We start from the raw sequence: 21,310 nt of genomic DNA, 5'->3' as shown, positions 1-21,310 counted from the left end.
AATATATTCAAGTGCAACTCCGAAGAACTCAAAATGTGATAATAAAACAAAAATAGAATTTTCTCGTCACGTTCAAGAACATAATACCATTAAGTAATGAGTAATTATAACAGAAATAATCTGGTAATGCCCCTGATTTTTTTAGGCCTAATAAACACATCCGATTACACAATATTATAAATTAAAAGCTGTTTTTTTTGTCGAGTTTTAATGCTTTGCCTTTACGTGTGTGCAGGGCGATCCGTTGATAAATCTGAGGAGTAAAGAGCAGGAGGCAGAGCTGGTGCGTCAGACCCTGGCAGTGCTCACCGCCATGAGGATTAGGTTTCCGGGCAAAACTGAAGAGGAGGCCGAGGGTGTGCTGGACGAGGTGAGTCAAGGATCGCCATTGTGCAAAATGTGAAAATAATTCACAAAATAATCAAAAGGTTATTTTTGCGTGTAAGAAAAATAAAGTGGAAGACAACACGGAGTAGTGTCGAGCGGGAGTCCAGACTCGCGGTATTCCCAGAGCCCCTCTGTGACCAGGTGCGGTCACTGTGCAGCCTAACTAAAAGTGACCTCCTCACTTCCCTCACAATAGCCTGTCTGCTCTGGCTCGGTTCCCATTGTCTTTCAAACGACCCCAGCAGCAACCTGTGAACAGTTTACCGCCCCGCGCTATTCCCCACTGCCCCTTTGTATCAATCAGTTCCTCCTCTGCTTCTGGTCAGGCCTGGACATCCCGGTGTGTTCGTGTTTTCACAGGTGTGATTGTGCTACAAATTATTACTCAAATTTATGTAAAGAAATTGGCTCATAAAGCTAAACCTAGGAGTTAGGAACTTAAAATAGTGGTCAATGAAGGATACTTTTGTTTTCTTTAAATATCTGTTAAAACAATCAGCATCTGTGTGCAGGTAGCTAAAGATTGAGATTAATACACACATTTTCCAAATGATAGTAACAATAATAATAGTTTCTCAAACAGAGTTACACAAGCCAGGTAATAAAATGCAAACCATGCAAAGCTCGAGGATAAAACTTACAAATATATCAAGCAAAGTAACCACATTCTTAAAATGCAATAAAGTAACAACGACAGAAGCAAATGTAGTGTTGGTCTGGATCCAAGCAAGGCCTACGTTAAAAAAAAAAAAAAATTGGGCCATCATGTGAGAGGTCAGACAGGCACTTTATTAAATGTCAAAAGTTAAATGCTCATTATGTTGAGGTAAGTCATGTAAAAATGGACAAACAAGTGACAATTCTTGAAAAATTAACAGCATTTTTTTGTTGTTGTTAGGGCGAGCCACCAGCACCTTATTAGTGGCCTCACACAAACACCTTAAAGCAAAATGTGTGCGTGTGTGTCTGTGTGGGTAACATCTGGGTGTGTCAGGGTTGTGGGAGACAATTACCGCCACACCTGTACTGTTAACGAACCCTAATGAGAGCGCCGTGGAAACGCAGACGAACAGCTGCACCTGTACTGTTGACTCTTTGCCTCAGGAGAAAACGAGTGTTCACTTGGCATGAAAACAATCTTTGGCGTTTTTTGCTTTCCGTGATTTAAACTTGGGTCTAATTGGGCTAATGATGTGTTTGTATCCGTGTAATTGGCTCCTTTATCTTTCATTCAGAACCGTCTCTTTTGCCGGCGTTGGAACCAATAAAAAGATGAAATTGAGGGTAATTTGTGCCTGTACAAAACACATTGTGACAAATGAGCACGCAGCTTACCAGACAAAAAAAGACCCAAAACGTAAGAAGCGTTAGATGTGCTGCGGTAACCAATTTCTCACCTTGTTTGTTGGGTTCTTACTGAGAGAGAAAGCTAAACAAGTAAACAAGCAACTTTCTAGGATGTGAACAAATTATTTGCTGCATTGGTTTGTCTGTGTACGGTGTGTACATGTGTTACTCGTGTAGGGGGTGGGGGGCAATAGATGTTTATACTGTCACACTGTGGGGACTCGTCTCTCTTTTGGGGATAAAAATGCAAATTGTCCAAGTTTAACTGCAGACTTGGTTTAATGTTAGGGTGACAGGGGCAGGCAAGAGGTAATAGACGGGGTAAATGTAAAGGAAAGTCAACGTAATGTCCTCTGAAATGATGGAAACCCAACTCTGAGCGTGAGTGTGTGTGTGTGAGTGTGTGTGTACACATAAAGTTTGCGCTGCAGCTTCCCGATGGGAGCAGTGTTTGCAGGGGATCTAGCACGATACGTGTGAGGTATGTGCACCAGTGGGGAGATGTAGACTGTGTCAACATGACAACAATAACAGTGCCTTTAGTCACACAGTAATGCTGGCAGTGGGAGCTTGTGCATTGCAATATCCAGGACAGCTTTTGAGCATAACAACACATCCAGGGTTTTTGACTCACAGGGTCATAACCTGTAAAAAATCTATTATCATTATAACTCTTTTGTGCTACATGTAAATGATATATTTTATGTGCATTTTTCTTATTTACAGCTTTTCTGAGATACTCTCTCAGTTTTAAAGTACTGTAAAAGTGCAGGTTTAACTGTTCTCTGGCACTGCACTCTTTAACTTGGCAGTGATAAGTTGTTGTATAGTATCTTAATGAGGACAGGGAATCTCTACAGAATAAGTTTGACCAAGACCCGCCTGCCCTGGAGTCAAAAAGGTGCATCTGTTTCCCCCTGGAGGTGTATTCCTGGCCTCGTATGCTTTCTTATTGTGACTGAACTGCACAGCACAGTAACTGCCCTTTAACACACGGTAATAACCCCGAGGTATGATGGACTGCTACTGGGAGACAGCAGTAGCAATGTAGTCTGTTTTGGTTTGTTTTTTGTTGGAACGATGCAGAGGCTGTTATTAATAATTGCACTTCTCTGCAGGTAATCTGTAGCCGGTTTTAAGGTTACCTTTCAGTTGTTAACTTCTACTTTTCTTCCACAGATTCTGGATAACTGGAAATATCATAAACCAAAGGTCGCCTCCTACTGGCTGGTGAAGCTGGACTCAACCAAACAGCGGAAGGTGAGTGTTAGAGCCAGATGTGAAATGGCATGGGAGAGCAAGCAAAGGTTGCGCTGTTTCCTAAACCCAGGCCCAGTTTGTTCGTGTCAGTAAAAAAAGATAAAAATAGGTGCAACTACCAGTAAAAGTAAAGGTTACTAAATCAGTTTGTGCGCTTACGTATTTTGCACCTTGAGAAAGGAACTCCCAGAAATACATATACGAAAAAGTCGCAAATGGGCTTTTTTACACCAAACCTCTTAATCTGTGCAGACGTCCACATTTCAGGAGATCTGAGCGAGGTCACCTGACTCGTCATTCATAGAACAGTTTGGCTCCAGGTCTGTATCAGCTCCCGTTGTTTTGTTTCAAATTGTCACTTTCTGGTGGATTTAGGGCCAACTGAGTATCACTGCTTTTGGGAGCAGACAAGAAGGCAATCCCAGCAAACAACAAGAGAGGTTATAAAAAATAAAGTTGTAGCTTTTTTTTCCATCTGCAAAGACAGACGGAAATGTGGACTTTTGAATTCCAGAGAGCAACGTCCCAAAACCTGATCTTTGTCTAGTTATTAGAACTTTTTAAAAATACTCGTCAAAATACTAATCAGTGCCTCACACACTGTTGTCAGAGGCGTCATTCTTGGATATGTTAATCCTGGAACTGTAAAACAAAAAGATCCCCGTTTTTCTTTTGCCACCTGCATAAATTGCCTGCCCTTGCCGGCGCCGGGTCTGCGCTGTCACCTTGTACAGAATGGACGTTGTTAAAACCGGCGAATGTGACAAAGATGTCACCTCTCCTACCTGTTTCTCTGAAAGCTTTTGTACAACTTTTAAAGCACGAAAAATAACCTCGAAATCAAACTTCAGAGAGCGAGAGAAAAAAATAAGACGAGCATGAAGATCATTACCATGTCAGACAGTGAGAGGCAGACACACCAAATAGGATGTAAACAAAACACAAGAGGGGACAAGACATGTAATGGTATCCAGTAGGCGTGTCAGTAATGATGTGATCTCTCAGCCAGTGCTTTCTGCACAACTGCGCTTGGCCGTGTTGTGGGCTGCGGTGGTGCGAGCTGATGTTTTATTTGGAGTGGAGCAGCCTAATGAGCAGCAGGCAGAGGTCAGGAACATAGCGCCCACCGCTCTGCTATCTGATTACCATACCAAAACATATCCGTGTGTGTTTACTCATCTATCAGTTTGGCTGAGTGTGTATGCATGTCTCACTCGCCTCATATTGCTGTTGGGAAATCTGCCTCTTCGCATCCCAAACACACATGCACACACACACCGTCCGATGGGCACTTCAGTAATGAGGAGCGAGGAATCAAAGTCAAAAGAGCCACAGTGCTGCACTCTGAGCGGGGTGAAAAGAGAAAGAAAAGGAAGGAAGAGAAGTCAGCGAGGTGGGGAGGGATGGGAAAACGAAGAAGGGATGACGGAAGGCTGGCGCAGGTGTCCTTAGACCGCCCGGGAACTTCTGACACCTTATCTCCAAGACTGACGTTGGTGCAGCAATTAGTCCTCTGCCGTGCTCTCCACTGTCTGCCCCGGCACTTTGTGTCCTGCCTGTAGAAGAGCCTTAAAAGCACACAAATGAGAAATAGGCTGCATGTCTCTGCATGCAGTCTTGCACGAGTCCGCAGGCCTGAATCCGGAGATAAACCCGCTCAAATCATTTTTATCTTTCTTTATGCACATTATGCGTATATATGCGATTGCAAGTTTGCTCTCTGTGTTGGCCTCCGTCATTGCTGATTTTAAGGTGAGATTAAAAAACGAAGGAGAAAAGAAATGACAGGTGTAGCATTACTTTTCCCTCATGTTCCCATTCAAGCCTGAGCCTCTCTGTCCTTTTCATCCCCAACTCCCGCTCACTCTCTCCATCACTCAGGTGCTGGACATTGTACGTACCAATGTGCGCTCAGTGCTGCAGCGGATCTGGAAGGAGCCGGACGTGGAGAGCCTTCACCTCTACCGGCTTTTTAATCGCGTCTTCAACAGGCTGCTGTGGAGCCACGGCCAGGGCATGTGGAACTGCTTCTCCAACACCGGGTAGGTCCAGTCGGAGCCAGGTGATGGACTGGGTTCGGCCACAGTTGTTGCAACTGTGTGCAGTCAACTGGTCTCTGAAATTGCTTCAAAGATGGGAGCAGTTCTGGGACCAGTCGCAGTCAGTCGCTGTCATCAAACCGACTTTGATGCTTTGAGCTGTTTGATTAAACAGAGTCAAGTTGGCATTTCTGTGTAATGTGTTTGCGATAATGCCACAATTAACTGTGATACACCTATTGCAAAACAGACAGACACGGCTTCTTACCTAAATCACTGTTTTTTTCACTTTGCAAACAACAACATGTTAACATTCTTATGCAGCTTCACTTTTCACATAGTAAATCTGCAACAGGATTTAGAGCGACACCAGTTTTTCACACTTATTAAATATTTCTGACTGAATATTCTGATTTCCTGTGGCTCCCCTGCTGCATTCTCGCCGCTCCATTTAAAATATTCTGGAAATGCTCCTGGCTCGAAAGCCTGAGTAAAAAAGCGAAACGACAGAGCCAAAGTTTGGGGATTTTTTGCTCACAGCTTTGAGACATCCAGCTGTGTGAATTATGGACTCCTTCCCTCTCCTTCCAAAGGAATAAACACTCAACGCGGCAACTATCACTCGCATCTTGAGTGCAAAATAAGAAATGCTTTACGGTGTTAAACTTTGTGCAAATTACAGTAAAAGTTCTGCCATAAATGTTTCATTATTTCATGGAGTGGAGTTTCGCTCTTTGACTCCAGCTGGTCACAATAATCTTCTGTGTTTATAAATTAAATGGAAATTAATTGCAAAGCTTGTGGCTGCCTCACACCAGGTGACCTGTGCTTCTAAAGACTGAGTTTGAGGTTTCTGCACACTGAACCTCTGGGCAACCAGTTTGTCAACGCAACTGCTTACAGTGGATCCCAGCCAGCAAAGAAATTCAATGCGATCAGTCTGTAGTGTTTGTCGGAGGCTGCTGTCCTATTTTTACTCTGCTGTGACTGAGGCCTTAGAATGACAAAGGAGTTATTGGTAGGTAAGTTTGGGTGTTTGGGCGAATATATCGACTGTCGTCGACGGGTTTTACAAGGAACATTTATTTATTTAAGTAAGTTTGTTGATAATGTTGGTTGAAGCAGTCAACAGAAATAAATAATACCGCTGTTTTAACGGCACCCTCCTCAGAGTGCGCCCAAACGTAGCAGCGATTCATTTACTCAAACTCATGACAGAAAGAAAGAACAGCAGTAGCCAATGTTCAGAAAAAAGCGTTTTATTTAAATAACAAAACACACAATGGTGGGGAGGGAAACAAAGACAAACTGGCTTCTTTTTTCTGCTGTACCCTGTTTACAGGCCGATCCAGTGTTTATCTGTCTGACACACTCAACCAAACAACAAGTTAAAAATCATCTCTTCCAGCTGCGATGTAACGTTAAGTCTCAAATAAATAAATAAAGGAATAATCCAAAGAGTAGCTTCATTCCCTCCAAACAAAACTTAAATTCTTTGACAGGAAAACAAGCATGTTTCCTGTTTACTGCAATGTTTGCGGAGGTGGTTAACAATATTACCGGCGGTGTTGAACATGCGTCCTGGAGGTGTGCTTGTGGCTGGTATACAAGGATATTTCCGTGACTTCACTGGGAGATGCATTGTCCAGACCAGTGGATCGTCTTCTCCGCCTACGACCTCCTCGCTGAGCTAACAGTCCGTTTCTATCTGCGCCTTCGCCTCCAGTCTGTAATTGGGCAATTCGTTCGTCCATGTTTGGACTTCTTCTGTGTTCTAAACGTGCAAATCAGTCCGTGCATGATTGCATTGCTCCGTCCATCAAAAAGTCTGTGCATGTGCAAATGTATCGCCTGTCGTCGGTTATTGGACTGACGATTGTCAATTGGAAAATTTTTACATTTCACCCAAACTTATTGGAAGCGGGCTAGCTCATCCACCCTGGTGCCATTTTATATTTCAAGGTAGAAAACCTCCTAGAAAGAGACTGGATGGACAGAAACAACTTGAAGATAAGTTGCAGAAGCAAAAAAGAAAAGAAGTAATTAATTGATGAAGAAATCTCTGCACAGAATCACTAAAATCACACATCGGATCTTTTATTGAAATAAAATTCAGGTTGAAAATCTATATTTACTGACATCCATCCACTGCGTAATTTCTCTCTAAATGGGCACTAAAAAGATCAACCTCTTGAAGGCTGCATACACACCAAATATCAAAGTCAAACGTCGGTTGTGTGCATGGATCCAACAAGCAGGTTTTATTGCAGACGCACACAGAGCGGTGCTGCAACGGAGATAAACAGACAATTGTTGCTGATATTATTTCCACTGATGCTAAAATGGCTCTTTCAGCTGAGCGTGCTCCGGGGTCATGCGAAAAAAATGATCAGTAAAAACCAATCTACGCACCTCTGAATGAAACCAGCCTCGTACCTATAATGTAACATCAACTTAGACGGTAAGCAATTACTTAAATCAGGACTTAAAAAAGAGACTTTGAAAAATTGCCCGTGTTATCAAAAAGAAGTCGCCTGAATGAATGGAAATGTTCGGGGAGTCTAATTCTTCAGAAACAACACAAACAAGTGATTACGCTGCAGGCCAATTACACTTACTTTATTCATTGCATAATGTCTCTCTTCATCTCCATAACTAGAGGTTCTTGCACTACACAATTTCCTTCATGTCCTTAAGCCCATTTTTCATCAATATATCAGTTTCACTGACAGCAGGGACAATTTGCCATTTTCTTTCAGTATGACTGCGGAAGAAATGGCAGCTGAATGACAGAGAATGAGTGACAGACCAACCAGACCTAACTGCACTTTCCTGAAAGCTTTTGGGCATGAAAGAAACATGTTAGTCTTTGTAGACAGGGTGCAGATTCAGGTCACAAATCTGGGCTGTTAATCAAGGCTTTTTCACTGGTGAGAGCAAGAAGAAAGCGAGGGGAGGGACAGAAGCAGGGGAAGGTGAATGAAGGCCTCTGAGTTCCTTCACTTTAGGTTGTTATCTGATACTCTGAAGTTTTATTGTGCCTTTATTTATTTATTTCTACGCTTCTTGAAGCGACAGAAGATGAATCCTCACAAGATGAATCACTGCGGTCACAGCTCACTTGATCATGTCAGGAAGACGCACCGTCCAGTTTCCACTTGCTTAAACACGCAAAAAGTAGACACGCATACCTACAGTGGGAAAATACATTTTTATTCCACGAGACATGTCAGACACTTTACTTGCAGTGCAATTATTTTGTTTCCTGTAAAAGCCTGACTTGTTACCCCCTTATTCTAGTGTGCCTACATTTAAGTATTCGTAACTATAATTATGCTGTAATTTCAAATAAAATACATTGAAATTCCATTAATAACAGAGGAATTATGCCCTTAGCCGTGGGTTATATTATCAAGTGTTACTGAATTTTCATCTGTTTGAATCTCAGTGATCTCGACCTGCTGAACATTTTCCAAGTGCAATCATTTAGGAAGGAAGTCACCTACTACTTTTATTCCATAGGTGCATCTACTAGGAGGCTGAGGGGTAACGCTGGTGGCTGCCAGTATCTTTGTCTCTTCTGGGATAAAGGTGTGACTTCCTCACATCTCCTTCCTTCCATATTCCTTACAGTTCACTTGTTCAGCAGCGACTTTTCTCTTGATGCAGTGGGCTCAGAGGATGTAACCTAAGTCGCTGCTCTAAGTTCTCCATTTGTCCCTTCTCAATTAAGGGAGACTGGGGAGGAGAGTGAGAAGGTGATGGAGATTAAGGGGTTGATACGCAGTGAGAGAAGAAAGACAGCAGCTGGACAACTCCAAACTTTTGTTTGCAGGAATTTGACCGATGGCTGTCTACGTTTCGGGTCTTGAAGAGCCCTGAAGATGATGCAAATTAGTCCACCGACCATTCACACAAAATCTTCCCCGCAGCGTGGTGCAGAGGTGTGGAGGGCTGAGTGTGTTTGTTTGTGCGTTAAAATGTTGCCACAGTCAATAACTCTGCTCCCTCCTTCAGTTTAAAATCGAATTTTGACTTCCACTACTGATTGCAGCTTTCCTTACAAACTACTGTATACGGGGATCCACTGAAACTCTTCCTGGTGTACTAAATAATATGTAGTAATGATTCTGGACACACAGCCTCTATTCATTCACTCGACTGACCACTTCTGCTCTCGCTTTTTCTCATCCGTCTGTCCCAGTCTGAACGTGGCGTTTACAGACAGTAACCGATAATTCCTGCTGTATTTCTGAAAGTAAGCAAACATTTTATTTTTTTTATTTTTACTGTGTGATCGCACAGTCAGTCTCAGGCCGGCTAAAACGCTCCGAGTGCTCGACCAATCAAACATTTTTTATCGCTTCAAGCTCCAACCCCAGAGGACCTGAACTTTCAGAAAATACTACCTTCCCAGGGCTTTTAGGGGGCTAAACTAATTACCCCAGAACTTAATTTAGACCTGGTTCCCTGTGGTTGAAACATGTTGAATTCCTTCAAAAAGTGCTGCTCCCTGGTGAAAGCTCCCGTTTTATGGAAGTGTGGCTGGAGAAAAAGTGGAGGAGCGACCGAGTGAGAAAGAGACAGTAAAAAGAGAGCAGAGAGATTGGGCAGAAGGGCTATTGGCTCATGTGGCTCATGAGGATTAGCCAACCCTAGCCTCAGCCACCCCCATCATGCTGCACCCCGTCCAGCTTTTGTCTGATCACAGCCTGCCCAGGATCATCCAGCTAGCTTGCTAGCCTATCGTCTGGCCCCTCCCTACAGCGGGCCACGGCCCCAACACGGATGAACCCAACAGGGGGCCCTGATATCACATGGAGACAGTGAAGCGGCGCACCTCGGATAGCACACGCCAAATCCAAGGGGAAGCGCTCCCCCCGCAACCTCCTCTCGGTCTGTTGTTTGATATTTTATCTGAGGGACTTAACAACAATCAAACAGCCTCGCAGCTATTGTTGCTGATGAATTCAACAGGCTTTGAAAACGACTTTGAGGAAGAGAATGGAAACGCACACTGTTTTGAACCCTTTCAGAGGAGCCACCCCCACCTCCCAAGAAGTGAAACGGGGTAGACATCAAAAGTACCCCCCGGGGTTGTGTTCCTCAGTTGTTGAGGCTCTCTCACAGTCAGGGGTATGTCCGGGGTTGTAAAGGGGGTTAACTGTACCAGGATTTGTTTTATCCCCCTCAGTGTGTCTGTCTTCCTGTATGTCTGCGCTGTGTACGCACGCATGGAGAGGGAAAGGCTGCGTGTTTGTATGTGGTTATCATGCGTACACTAGACACTGTACATTAAAATGATACTTTTTAGATGCCATTGACATCCAGCTGGTAATTTTGTGCCTGGAGGGAGACCGAATCGGCTCGACAAAGACTTATAGGGAACTAATTTAACAACAACGCTGTCATTACATTGTGCAAGCAACATTGACTTCATAATGATGAGTTAAAGCGAAAAAGAAGAATTTAAATATATATATGTGTGTGTGTGTGTGTGTGTGTGTGTGTGTGTGTTAAACTACTTCTCTCTGCTCTGCAGTTCATCTTGGGAGACCATCTTCAGCAAGAGCAGTGAGGTGGTGTCACCCCAGGAGCTGCAGTGCTGTCGCAGGCTGGTCCAGCTGTGCCGAGACTGCCTGTTGGTCGTCTACAAGTTTGTCTCAGAGTCTCGCGGTTCTTTGACCGGACTCAGCCCGGAGTGGGATGACACCAGGTGAGATGGACATCCGAGCATTTCAGCTGTATTTTTGAAAGATTCTTCTAGCTTCCCGCTGCCACAGAGAGCTAATTATCCATCCTCCATACTGTATAAGATCTGAGGGTGTTCAAATGTCATAGGTATCCTCGTGCACAATGTTGAGATTAACTCCTGCAAAGAAAATTGAATTGAACTGTTTAAAAAAATGGTAATGGCTTGGTCCAGGAGGCATCTTTAGAAATGGGTCTCAAATTCATTATTATTACAGTTAATTACCAGCAACAGTTTAGCCATAATGGTATCGCAACAAATTAAAGGAATTAGACATTATTTGCTCTGCACATCTCTCCACTGGGCTTCTGAACAAAGACACTTATTTCAGTGTCTTCCTCCAATATTTAGGTGTAGCTGGAAACTTGTTAAAGCACCTATTAATAAACTTACAACTCTGACAAAAACCCACTGAAACAAAACTGATTAAAGTCACTGATACAGACAGAAAAAGACTCTGATTTAAAATTTCCAGCCCTATCATCATTATACCTCTGTCAGAAAACATTTGCTCTCTCGCCTCCGCAGAGCCTTAAAGACATCATCTTCATTAGGAGACCCTGATAAAAACAAACAAGCAAAAAAAAATCAGCCTCATTCTGTTTTTTAAGGTTGATCCCCGCAGGAGACAGCAGCTTGGGTTTGTAATGAGTGAACTTTTAAATCACATATGCTTTGGGCTGGCAGACAGGGAGGGAGCTGGGTCGGCAGTGGGAGAGAGGGAGTGTGCTGTTAACAGGAAATAATGGCCCACAGATTAGCGCTCAGGTTAGCCCGGGGCCCCTCGAGGCCTGCTTAATTCAATTAGACCCCAGATGAGCCTGTGCAGCAAATGACCTTACGAGAGAGAGCTCCTTATTTCCTGGGGCCTCACTTTACATGATTCATGACTCTTGCGCATATTTTAACAGGCTATCACTTTGCACCTACTGTATAAAAACCTCAGCTGTTAAAAAAGTATTAAGGGTTTGTGTATGGTTGAAGAGCCGGTTTAGGTTTTGACTATCCTGCTCATGTTTTTTCTTAACTCAGTTTGTTCAGATGTGATAACGCGATGAAATAACTAACAACTAGAATTCATAGCTCCATCAAGCCCAGTGTGTCCAGATACTCGCTGTAGGTATCCTTTAAGCACGCGTTGGTGTGTCTCTCCCTATTTCTTGTGTCTATATATGTCTGTGTAAAAAAAGCTTCCCATTTGCTGCTGGACCAACCTCTACCCATGGCTCCACTCCTGCTGCTGTCGCTGCCGCTTCCTCCTCCTCCTCCGTCTCTTCGCCCCTCGATGCAGGTCTCTGCTTGGTTTAGTTCTGCTAAACCCCCGCCCCCCTCCCTTTCCCCACCATCTTCCAGCACTGTCCCTACTCACTGCTTTCTGCTGCCTCCACCACCCTCACAGCTGTAACACAGGCTTGATCCCACTTGCCCAGAGATGGTTGTTTTGGCTGCACAACCAACAGTCTAGCATGGTCTCCTCTTCTGTCCCTCACTAGCATTTAATAAATAAGCCACGCTGAGATTAATTGATACGGCAAAAGAACAGGATGTGTTTTAAATGCTCAAATAGAGCAAAACGGTGACAAAGTGTGTTCAGAGGGAAAGAGGCGTATTCAGACTGTTTGGAGCTCTGCTGGTCAACCCCGCAACCATTCGGCCAGCTTGCAGCGCATCATCCTTTTTTAACCACATGCTTTACAACTGCGCCTTTCACTCAGTGCTTTTTATCAAGAGCATCTCACCCCGAGTGCATTTTCAGTACGAGTGGCCTCGGCGGGAGCCGAGCGTCTCACCTGCACCGCATCAGTGCCATGATCAACCCTAAGCACCCCTCTCTTCTTGTCACAAGAAGGCAGAAATTGGCTCGGCCTCACATGGCGTGGCTTGCAGTTTCACGGCACAAGTGGCTCGCATCTCTCCATCAGGCATGCAGGGGACAGTTGCAACCCACCACCACTTCAGATAGCTGAGAAGCAATTAGGATTATTTTGTCATTGATGCATAAGCTTTTTATGAGAGGGTAAATTGTGTGTGTATGAGAGCGCGTGGGTGTGCATGCACATGTCATGTGACTGTTACACAACGATCATCAGTCCCTCTTCAGTAACTCGCACTCCACTAACCTCCAACTACTTTTCCTTTGCTCTGTTCCCATCCAGCTGCACAGGAAATTTGGAGGATATGTCACTGTTTGATTGAGTTTATCTGTTTTTAAAGCAACATCTTCCACAAAAAGTGGAATTCACGCTAAACTTTGGAAGGTGCTTGCTTTTGTTTTCTTGGTGATGCGACATCAGCTGGACTAAACACACTGCATCTTTGCATGACAGACAGAATGAATATTTGCATCACACAAGTAATGACCATTATACCTAAACATTAGAATGTGGTTAATGGTTGCTTTAATTGAGACTTTTAAATAAATACATTGTTACTAATGACTTTACAATAATAAACTGAAGCTTTCAGAACTTTTCAGGCCTGAATTAGAAAAATGAAATACACTCATCCACCTGCTGTTGTCAAAGACTGCAACACTGCAGTATAATAAGACCATATTCATTATTGACACTCATATTTCTTATTCCTCAAAGGCTTTTAAGGACATGTTTTTCATAGAATGATCCATTTGTATTGGGCTTTCCTTTTTAAATCTTATAGATAGCTATGATGGCCTCAAACAGTTTGCTATGCAACATTTAAATGAGTTTTGTACTGTAAATTCAACCCACTGTCTCATGTGCGTGCACACACATACACCAGCCTTTGTCACACATCAGCGTTGATCGGGTCCACGGGGTCTCCATTGTTGACCACACCTGCCTGCTCGAGTTCAAGCATCCTCCCCGTGAGAAGTGCCCCGATCAGGTGTGTCAACAGCCTGGCGGGGTTATAGGCAAGTCCTTCGTCCTGTGTGGGCAGATGAGAAGAAGTAGCCAAATAGCCCCACTAATGACTTTCTTGTTAAGCTTGGAATTGCTGTCAATACCCAAAGACAATTTTCCCATGATGACAAAAGTTTCAGATCCTATTAACTTTCATTTGTCTGAAAACTGTGGCAGTAATTAGGGTTAATTGGGGTGTGGAGCTGAATGAGGGCTGCAGATAACCTTCAAGCCTCTTTTGTACCTCTTATTTCTGATTGCATCAGCTATCGCAGCAGTCTCCTTCTCCTTCCTCAGTCATGGTGTTTTGTTTTGTCGGGGCCTCTGTCATTTCACTGCGGCAGTCGAATTTTGATGGAGGACTTAAGATCGGCCTGTCAGGAGGAACTGCACTAGATTGTAGCATTGCATGTATGGATTGGTGCATAGAGTGTGTGCCTGTCAACTGATGAATTGAAGTAAAGCACAAGTGCATGAATGAGCCGCAACCCACTGGCTTTCAAGCATGCACATTGTTGCCAAGACCTTCTTAACAATCAAACAGAGGACAAACCTGGAAGAAGCTGAACGAGGGTCCAATTAAATGCAGCCTGCAGAGATGACAGCCATTTGGACATGAGAAGATCCCCCCCTCATCTCACCCCATCTCACCCCTTGCCAGTATCACCACAGTGATTCTTTTTATGAGCTGAATATTCTCAAAGTGACTAGCCGAGGATCTCAGAGAACACACACTTGGCCCCTAATGAATGTTCAGTATTCAATTTTCTTATCTTTTTTTCCTCCCTCGTGTCTTTTCTTGGAGTTTACAGCAAAAACTTTGGAAACGAACTGAAGCGTGACACTGCAAAGCTACAGAATTCCCGGTGGATGTAGGGTGAATCTTTACATGTTTTAAGGTGTCGAGCACAGAGAGGAGAAACATAAGTAAAGCAGGAGTTAATCCAAAGGGTGGCACCCAACACCGTGCTATAAAATCGTTAGAAGGCTCTTTTAAGAGCGCACTTTGAGCTACCTGCTGGGAACGTATGTGAAAGGCCGAGAGCAGAGCGTATCCTGCAAACCTCTCTGGGGTTTAAGTGGAGAACTTTGAGATGAAGTGTCGGACTGAGCCATTGTTCAGCCGAGTCCAGTCACAGATGAAGATGATGTGCTGGAGGGATACCTGCGGCCCACTTGAAGCCGTTTCAAGGACACTCTCATTGGAGTAAATCAAGTTAATTTGAATCCCTCCTAACTCTCCTGGGTCTGGGGCTGTGTTGAAACAGATGCCCTTAGCGACATGCTTTTTTTTTTCCTCCCCTTTTCCGGTCGACTTCAGAAGAAGCTGCTCAGCTAATTTGTCCAAGAGCTATTTCACAAGAAACGAGGGCTGTCAGAGAAAAAGTGTGCTATCGCTGCTCTGGCTTAAAAGGAGATATTATTTCTTCACTCTGTAATCCTCAGCGCCAGTGGCTCCCTTTTGATTAGATTGTCACATCTTAAGAGCTTCCATGGGGACCGTTCCCTTTGACCATTGTACTCATTTAACTAAACGAATATTAGATGTATTTTTATTATTAGCTTAGGATTTTTGCCACGGATATAGCAATAAGATCGCATAATGTCTCATATCACAATATGAATGTGTGCTGGGAAAGCCCATAAATGTAAATCTTGTTCTAAGCGATCAGTCTAGAAGAATCCAAGCATCCCGTCTCATGTCTTCTGAACGCTACCCTAACATTTGCATAACCTTCAGTTAACCTTGTCCAGGATCCCGATCATCTCATCTGACATTTCTCTGACAACCATACCTGACTCATTTCCCTTAACTAAGGAAGATGGAAGCGGGGTTCAGCCCTCGCCTTGACTCAACCTGACACTGGTCTCATTCTCAGGTACTGGAACGCTGTTAGCAGGAGCTGCCTCACTGCTCTGTCTCGGTGGAAGGTGTCATAGAAAAGTCTTAGAAAGGTACTGACGCCTGTGCCTCGGAATGATAGGTGAGGATTTTATGTTCATGATACCAAATAATGTAAGGATCAAAGCTGAAAACCCCCAAAAAACAGTTGTACTGAGAGAAAAGACAGTCGGTATGAGGTCCATGATTTATTACTGTACGAGCAGATGCATAATTACTGCACATAACCTAATTAAACAGGACCGCAGCTAAGAGCTCTGTGTGTATGATACTTTAGATTTGGTACATTACACAAAACTGGAGCTGAAAAGATTAAAAGATTAGAACATAAATCATTATTTTGATAAACGCAAGAATCGCCAAGCAAAGAGAAGAAAGCCAAATGTTTATTATTTTCATCTTTTTCAATGTGAAGATTTTTTTATTTGTTTGTTTTGGTTAAATGTGATTTAAAAAAGACTATTTGGGGCTTTTTGGACCATTGAACAAACAAAACCAAACATCTGAAGATGCCATCTTGGTCCGTGGTGATATGTACAACTGGCGCTTTTTACTTTCTCCTGGAATTTTCTAAAAAAATAACGTAGCTGTTTTAACAAGTGCTGCAGTTCATACGGATCTCACAAGTCTCCAGTTTTTCTTTTTTTCTACTCTTTTCACTTTTCTTTCCTTTTCTTTCCTTTTCTTTCTTTTTTTAATCTTCAAACTTCCAAGCAAATATTAAAGTTGAATTGTGCAAATAGAGATGGTCATAAGTGGTAGAACCATTAATGAAAAGTTGGCTATATGCTGTCTCAGTGCCTACTCAGGCGCCCCGACCTCTAAATTGCGACCTTTGCATGACTAATCCTCTCATTATGTTCATCCTCTCTCCTAATCCCTCCGTCCCTCGCTCTTGTCCGTCTGTCCAGGTATCTGCTGCCAGTGACCTCCCAGTTCATCATGAAGTGGCCTTCGTCCAGCTTTGGCAGCATCTCCTCAGCCGTGCCACGCTCCCGTAACCTTTTTGCCGCCAGGATGGGCCACTTCTGAGGTCACCGTGGCAACCCTGGCCTTTTGACCTCCCCTCTCCTCCCCAACCTCGCCTCCCTTGACTTTTTTAGCCAAACCCAGATCTTAGGTGTCCTGGTATAGATCTGAATTTGGTGCTGCTCTGGACCCCAGGTTGGGGCCTGGTTTTGGCCCAGTCTCCTTGTGGAAGATCAACAAAGCAAGGCTGGATGATTTGGGATCGCTAAAGGGAGCTGCTCACTCTGCTCAGCAGACCACCATTACCCTCGGTCCCCTTCCTCTAGCCCCTCGAATGCCAGGCGATGGGCTTGCCCCGCGTTTCTCATTGTAACTGCTGTATTATACTCACTGTACAGTTACAAGTCATGGTACTGTAAAAGAAAAGAATAACAAACACTAAAACAATGCAAGGATTATTTATTTATGTACTTATTTATTTTCTAAGGTTTTTCCATGACTGCAGTGAATGCTGATGCATAATGCACATGGACTAACAAAGCTATCCATCATTTAAATTAAAAAAAAGTGGATGTACAAAACTTATTTTTGCCGACTATAATCAGTTATTTTGTTTCCATTTTCTGAAATGTTGAAATGTTATTTATTTCGTAACTTATAAGAGAGGCTTTATGTTAATAACGGTCACTTTATGTTCTCGCTTTTGGAGGTTTTTTGCAGTCCAGATGTGGTGCCCGGAGGACCCGAAAACGGGTCGCCTTTTGAACGCTAACGCTTCATGTTTTCCCTGTGTGATATTATTAAGTGCAGCACTATTGAGCAACACAACGGTTAGAATGTCAGTGTAGTAAAGCCGAGCCTATTTGCCTCTTTAGAGAATGAGACGACTTTAATGCCACAGCATCAAGAGCCAAACCTCTCAGAGAGCGCACACCAGTTCCTAATATGCACTTTGCAGTTTGTAACAGAGAGAGAAAAGTGGCTTGCATGACTAGATTTTAGTCCCTTTAGACTCTGATGTAGTGGTTAGACAAAGGAGCTGCGTTTGGAATATACTTGAAGTTCTGCGTTGACATTAATTATTCTCATCTTCTTTGTGTTTGGCTGCACTGAAAAGAAGACACTTCACTTTTATGTTTGTCGTCTCGAGTTTGGATGCGTTAGGGATGACGAGGATCTGTTGCACGATTTAGAGATTGTTCGACACGCTGAATTACTTGGCTGATCTGTTCAAATGTATTGTACTGTAACAGCAGAGATTTGGCTGGGATGAGCAGCTACAGCCCCCCCCCCCCCCCAACACCCACCACCGCACTGTAGTTAAGTGCTCGGGATTTCACAGATGTGCCAATAATACGCACGTCTGCATCATGTGTTGGTTGACTTTTATTTAAGGTTAATGTGTCATGAACTACTGTAAGCCTTCGGTTAAATGATTAAATGTTAATAGGGAGAAACATTGTGTCCATGTTTCGTAGTTTACTATGTGTACTAGCCCATGAGTTGATAACTAGAATTTCAAAGATGGTAGTCTGTACGCTACGGTGCGTTTTGTAACAGTTTTGACTAACAAGTGTAGCAGCAATGCTGCGCTAAATCTGCTCAAACTGAACTCTCCCCTCGTCCCCAGCATCCGTTCACAATGCCAAACATTTTTATTTTGCCTGATTGATTTGTCTTATTTAAGAGCCGGACTTTTTCATTGGAGGTATGAGATTTTTAATTTTACATAGCAATAAAATATTTAAACAAACTGATTTCACCTTTTTTCTCATTCATTAATATTATTATTACTTTTTTACACTATTTTAAAAAGTGGCAGTATAGTTACAGATTGTGCTCTGCTTTCCTTTTCAATCAAATGTAGCCTTGGTGCTGAATTGGAAAATTACAGAGAACGCAGATTAAATGGAAGATTGTGAAAAGGAGACGAAAAGTAAGCCGAGTATGACTTACATTTTAAAAAAGAAAATGTGAAGAGGAGTTTCGCTTTTACGACCCCGTCCGCAAACCCTTGAAAGCCACATGAAAATGGGAAATAGGTGCAAAGTCAATATTTGTTATGACCACCAATTCAATTCAGTTTGTTTTATAGCACCAAATCAGAACAGCTTTGTAATGTGACAATTCTACAATAATAAAGAGAAAACCCCAAAATCAGATGACTCGCTACGAGCCAGCACTCGGCAACAGTGTGAAGGAAAAACTCCCGTTTGACAGGAAGAAACCTCCGGCAGAACCAGGCCCATCGGCCACAAAGAGTCCTCCAGGCTTCTCGAAGGACATTCAAAGCTCTTTTTTGGATGTTGCTGCCTTTTGTTCCAGTCTCTGTCGAGATGACCTTTCATCGCTGCTTCGATAATGTTGAGGTCTGGGCTAATCCATGACTGATAGTGCTCCATTTCTACCCATTTATGCACTTACTGCAGTGGCTGAAAAATGAAAACTTTAATCTGATGGCACTTTTTTCTTAAACTCAGCAGATCCCCAACACCACAGGCTGAAATGCAGTTCCAAGCCATGACAGAGCCTCTGCCATGTTTCACAGATGACTGTAGACACTCACTGTTGTAGGTCTTCTACATATTGACAACGATTTGACCCCAAAACTTCTAATTTGTATTCATCAGACCTGCTGCCACTGATTTTCAGCCCAGTTCTCGTGTAACCTGGCGTACCTCAGCGTTTCCTCCTGGTTCCTTTAAGAATGGCTTCGTGAAAACCATCCTTCCACTGAGAGCATTTCTGATGAGGCTTCAGTGAACAGTAGTTGGATCAACTGTAGAGACAGATGCATCTCTTGAGTCTTGTGTCAAGTCTTTGCTGTATTTTCTTCTTAAAGGCATGACTTTCAGACCCGTTCACCTGCTGCAGATCAATTCTAAATTCAAGCTCGACACTTCTTCTTTTGTCTTCCACTTGTCCAGTTCTCTCAAAAGATTTAAGAACACACTGCACACTATGCTGAGCTATGCCAAGTTTTTTTGGCTAATAGCTCTTTGAGAATTACCTTGCTGTTAAAAAATACTATTTTATGCCTGTCAAACTGAGTTATCTTTGGCATTTTTCATAGATTCAGCTAAAGAAATTGAAACAAAAGATGTTTAGTTTTTTTGTGAGAGGCTGCTAAGATGCAGTTTAGTCCTTTACTGAGTTTTTTCTGTTATATGTAAACACACAACAATGTGCACCACTGCTCATTTCTTTGTGTTTGGTGCCTTTTTTTGTGCCTGAATGATTCAAGAAATTTGTGTTAGGTGACTTAACATAAAAACATTCCTGTGAAAATGATCAGGTACAAGGACTGGACTGAAAATGAGTGGAAAAAGCAAGAAAAGAAAAAATGGAAGTATTACTCCAGACCACTTAAAAATTACAGGTGGCCCCGTAGTGTAGCAGTTATACATTTGCAAATGAAAACAAACAAATGATTCCCAGTTTGATCCTGGGATAAGACATCAATCCATTTGGGGGATGCATCAGGAAAAAAGCCAAGTGTAAAAAGTCCCACCAATCAAAGTATGCAGAGCTACCCGCTGTGTCAACCTCTTGGGAATAAAGGAGCATATAAAAACTGACAAGTCTGGCTCCTTGGATGCAAACTGTACTGTACAGGTGGACAGGACCCTCTATTTCTCGCAGTAACTGAGTCAAATACTGTTGTGGTATTTGAGTTGATGGACTACTTTTTACGTTTTCGAAGGCGACTCTGAACGACTCATGCAAACTTTTTTTCTCTCCTGAAGTATCTGCCTTATTTAACTTTTGAACTGTAGCATGTAGTTTAGGGTGTCAAACAGCCATTCACTGCTGGGGTTGGTTTCCAGGCTAAACACATAATTAGCTGCTCAGCTGCAGCGCTTTTAACAGCATCTAAATGTAAATGCAAATGTCACTCGGGTCTGGTTAGATGCCGGTGTGGTCGTCACTCTTCACAAACACACTGTCTGCCCGTGACACAGGAGAACAGCTTTCTTTACTTTGGCTCTCGCTCCCTGCTGTAGTGCTGACACTTTGGCAGCAGCTGGTGGGAGGCCAATCAAACGCAGACCCTGACGCACCCCCTCCAGTCAGCTGAGAGGAGGGAAAGACACTCCGGGAGGACCTTTTTTTTCTTGCCTTAAATTGTACAAAACACTCAACAATAAACACAAAGTCAGACTTTTTTGTGATGACTAAGTGAGAGTGGGGTGACTAAATATGCTTTTAGCTTTCAGAGCCTGAACACAACCTAACCACGACATCAAGTTCAGGCTAATTACTGCAGATGAGTGTAAACAAAAAAAAATGCTGTGAAGTAACTTAATGGCCTGCCACGAGTCTGGGAACTCGAGGTGTGGATAACTTTGTCTCTTATGCTGACCTGAGACAGTTATGTTATAATTGAGCGAGAACCATTAAGTCAAAATCTGTAGGTGTTGAAATGGAAAGTGAAAAGAAAAAAAACAAACAGGCAAATTCAAGTGTAACTAAGTGCAAACACTTAATTTAAGTGCTGCTGTACTCTAATGGTTTTCAAACTCCCTGTCCATTCGATATCCATGTGGGTTAACCTCCAACTGATATTACATTTCACAGCAGAGGCCGTGCTGGACAGGTGACACTCCTGACCCGCCACTTGCCTCAGAAATGAGAGCGTGTGTGCATCAGCTATTTCTCGTTCTGTCTTGACCTGTAGATACCCTGCACTGACGTCTGTGCGTGTGGAGACAGAGGACAGAGCCAGTTTTATTTAGACCTGTAACAGCAGCTAACCTTACAGATTCTTGTG

General features: G+C 43.1%; 1 protein-coding gene across 3 annotated transcripts in view; it reads left to right on the top strand.

The window, feature by feature from the left end:
* The window catches only part of ttll7 (tubulin tyrosine ligase-like family, member 7), an 82,831-nt gene extending 64,118 nt beyond the window's left edge, over positions 1-18,713 (top strand). For 2 of the 3 annotated variants that reach the window (XM_082506897.1, XM_082506898.1), the window contains exons 17-21: positions 236-370; positions 2,914-2,994; positions 4,876-5,036; positions 10,576-10,749; positions 16,482-18,713. In XM_082506897.1, coding sequence (XP_082363023.1) covers positions 236-370; positions 2,914-2,994; positions 4,876-5,036; positions 10,576-10,749; positions 16,482-16,602 — 672 coding nt within the window. In that variant the 3' untranslated portion in view covers positions 16,603-18,713. Of the gene's footprint in view, positions 1-235; positions 371-2,913; positions 2,995-4,875; positions 5,037-10,575; positions 10,750-15,547; positions 15,653-16,481 lie in introns of all 3 variants that reach the window. The other variant, XM_082506899.1, reaches the window with a different exon arrangement.
* Positions 18,714-21,310: the final 2,597 nt, after the last annotated feature.

The sequence above is a fragment of the Aulonocara stuartgranti genome (assembly GCF_965226115.1).
Source record: "Aulonocara stuartgranti genome assembly, chromosome: 15".
Lineage (NCBI taxonomy): Eukaryota > Metazoa > Chordata > Actinopteri > Cichliformes > Cichlidae > Aulonocara > Aulonocara stuartgranti.
This window is presented reverse-complemented; position numbering and strand designations above follow the sequence as displayed.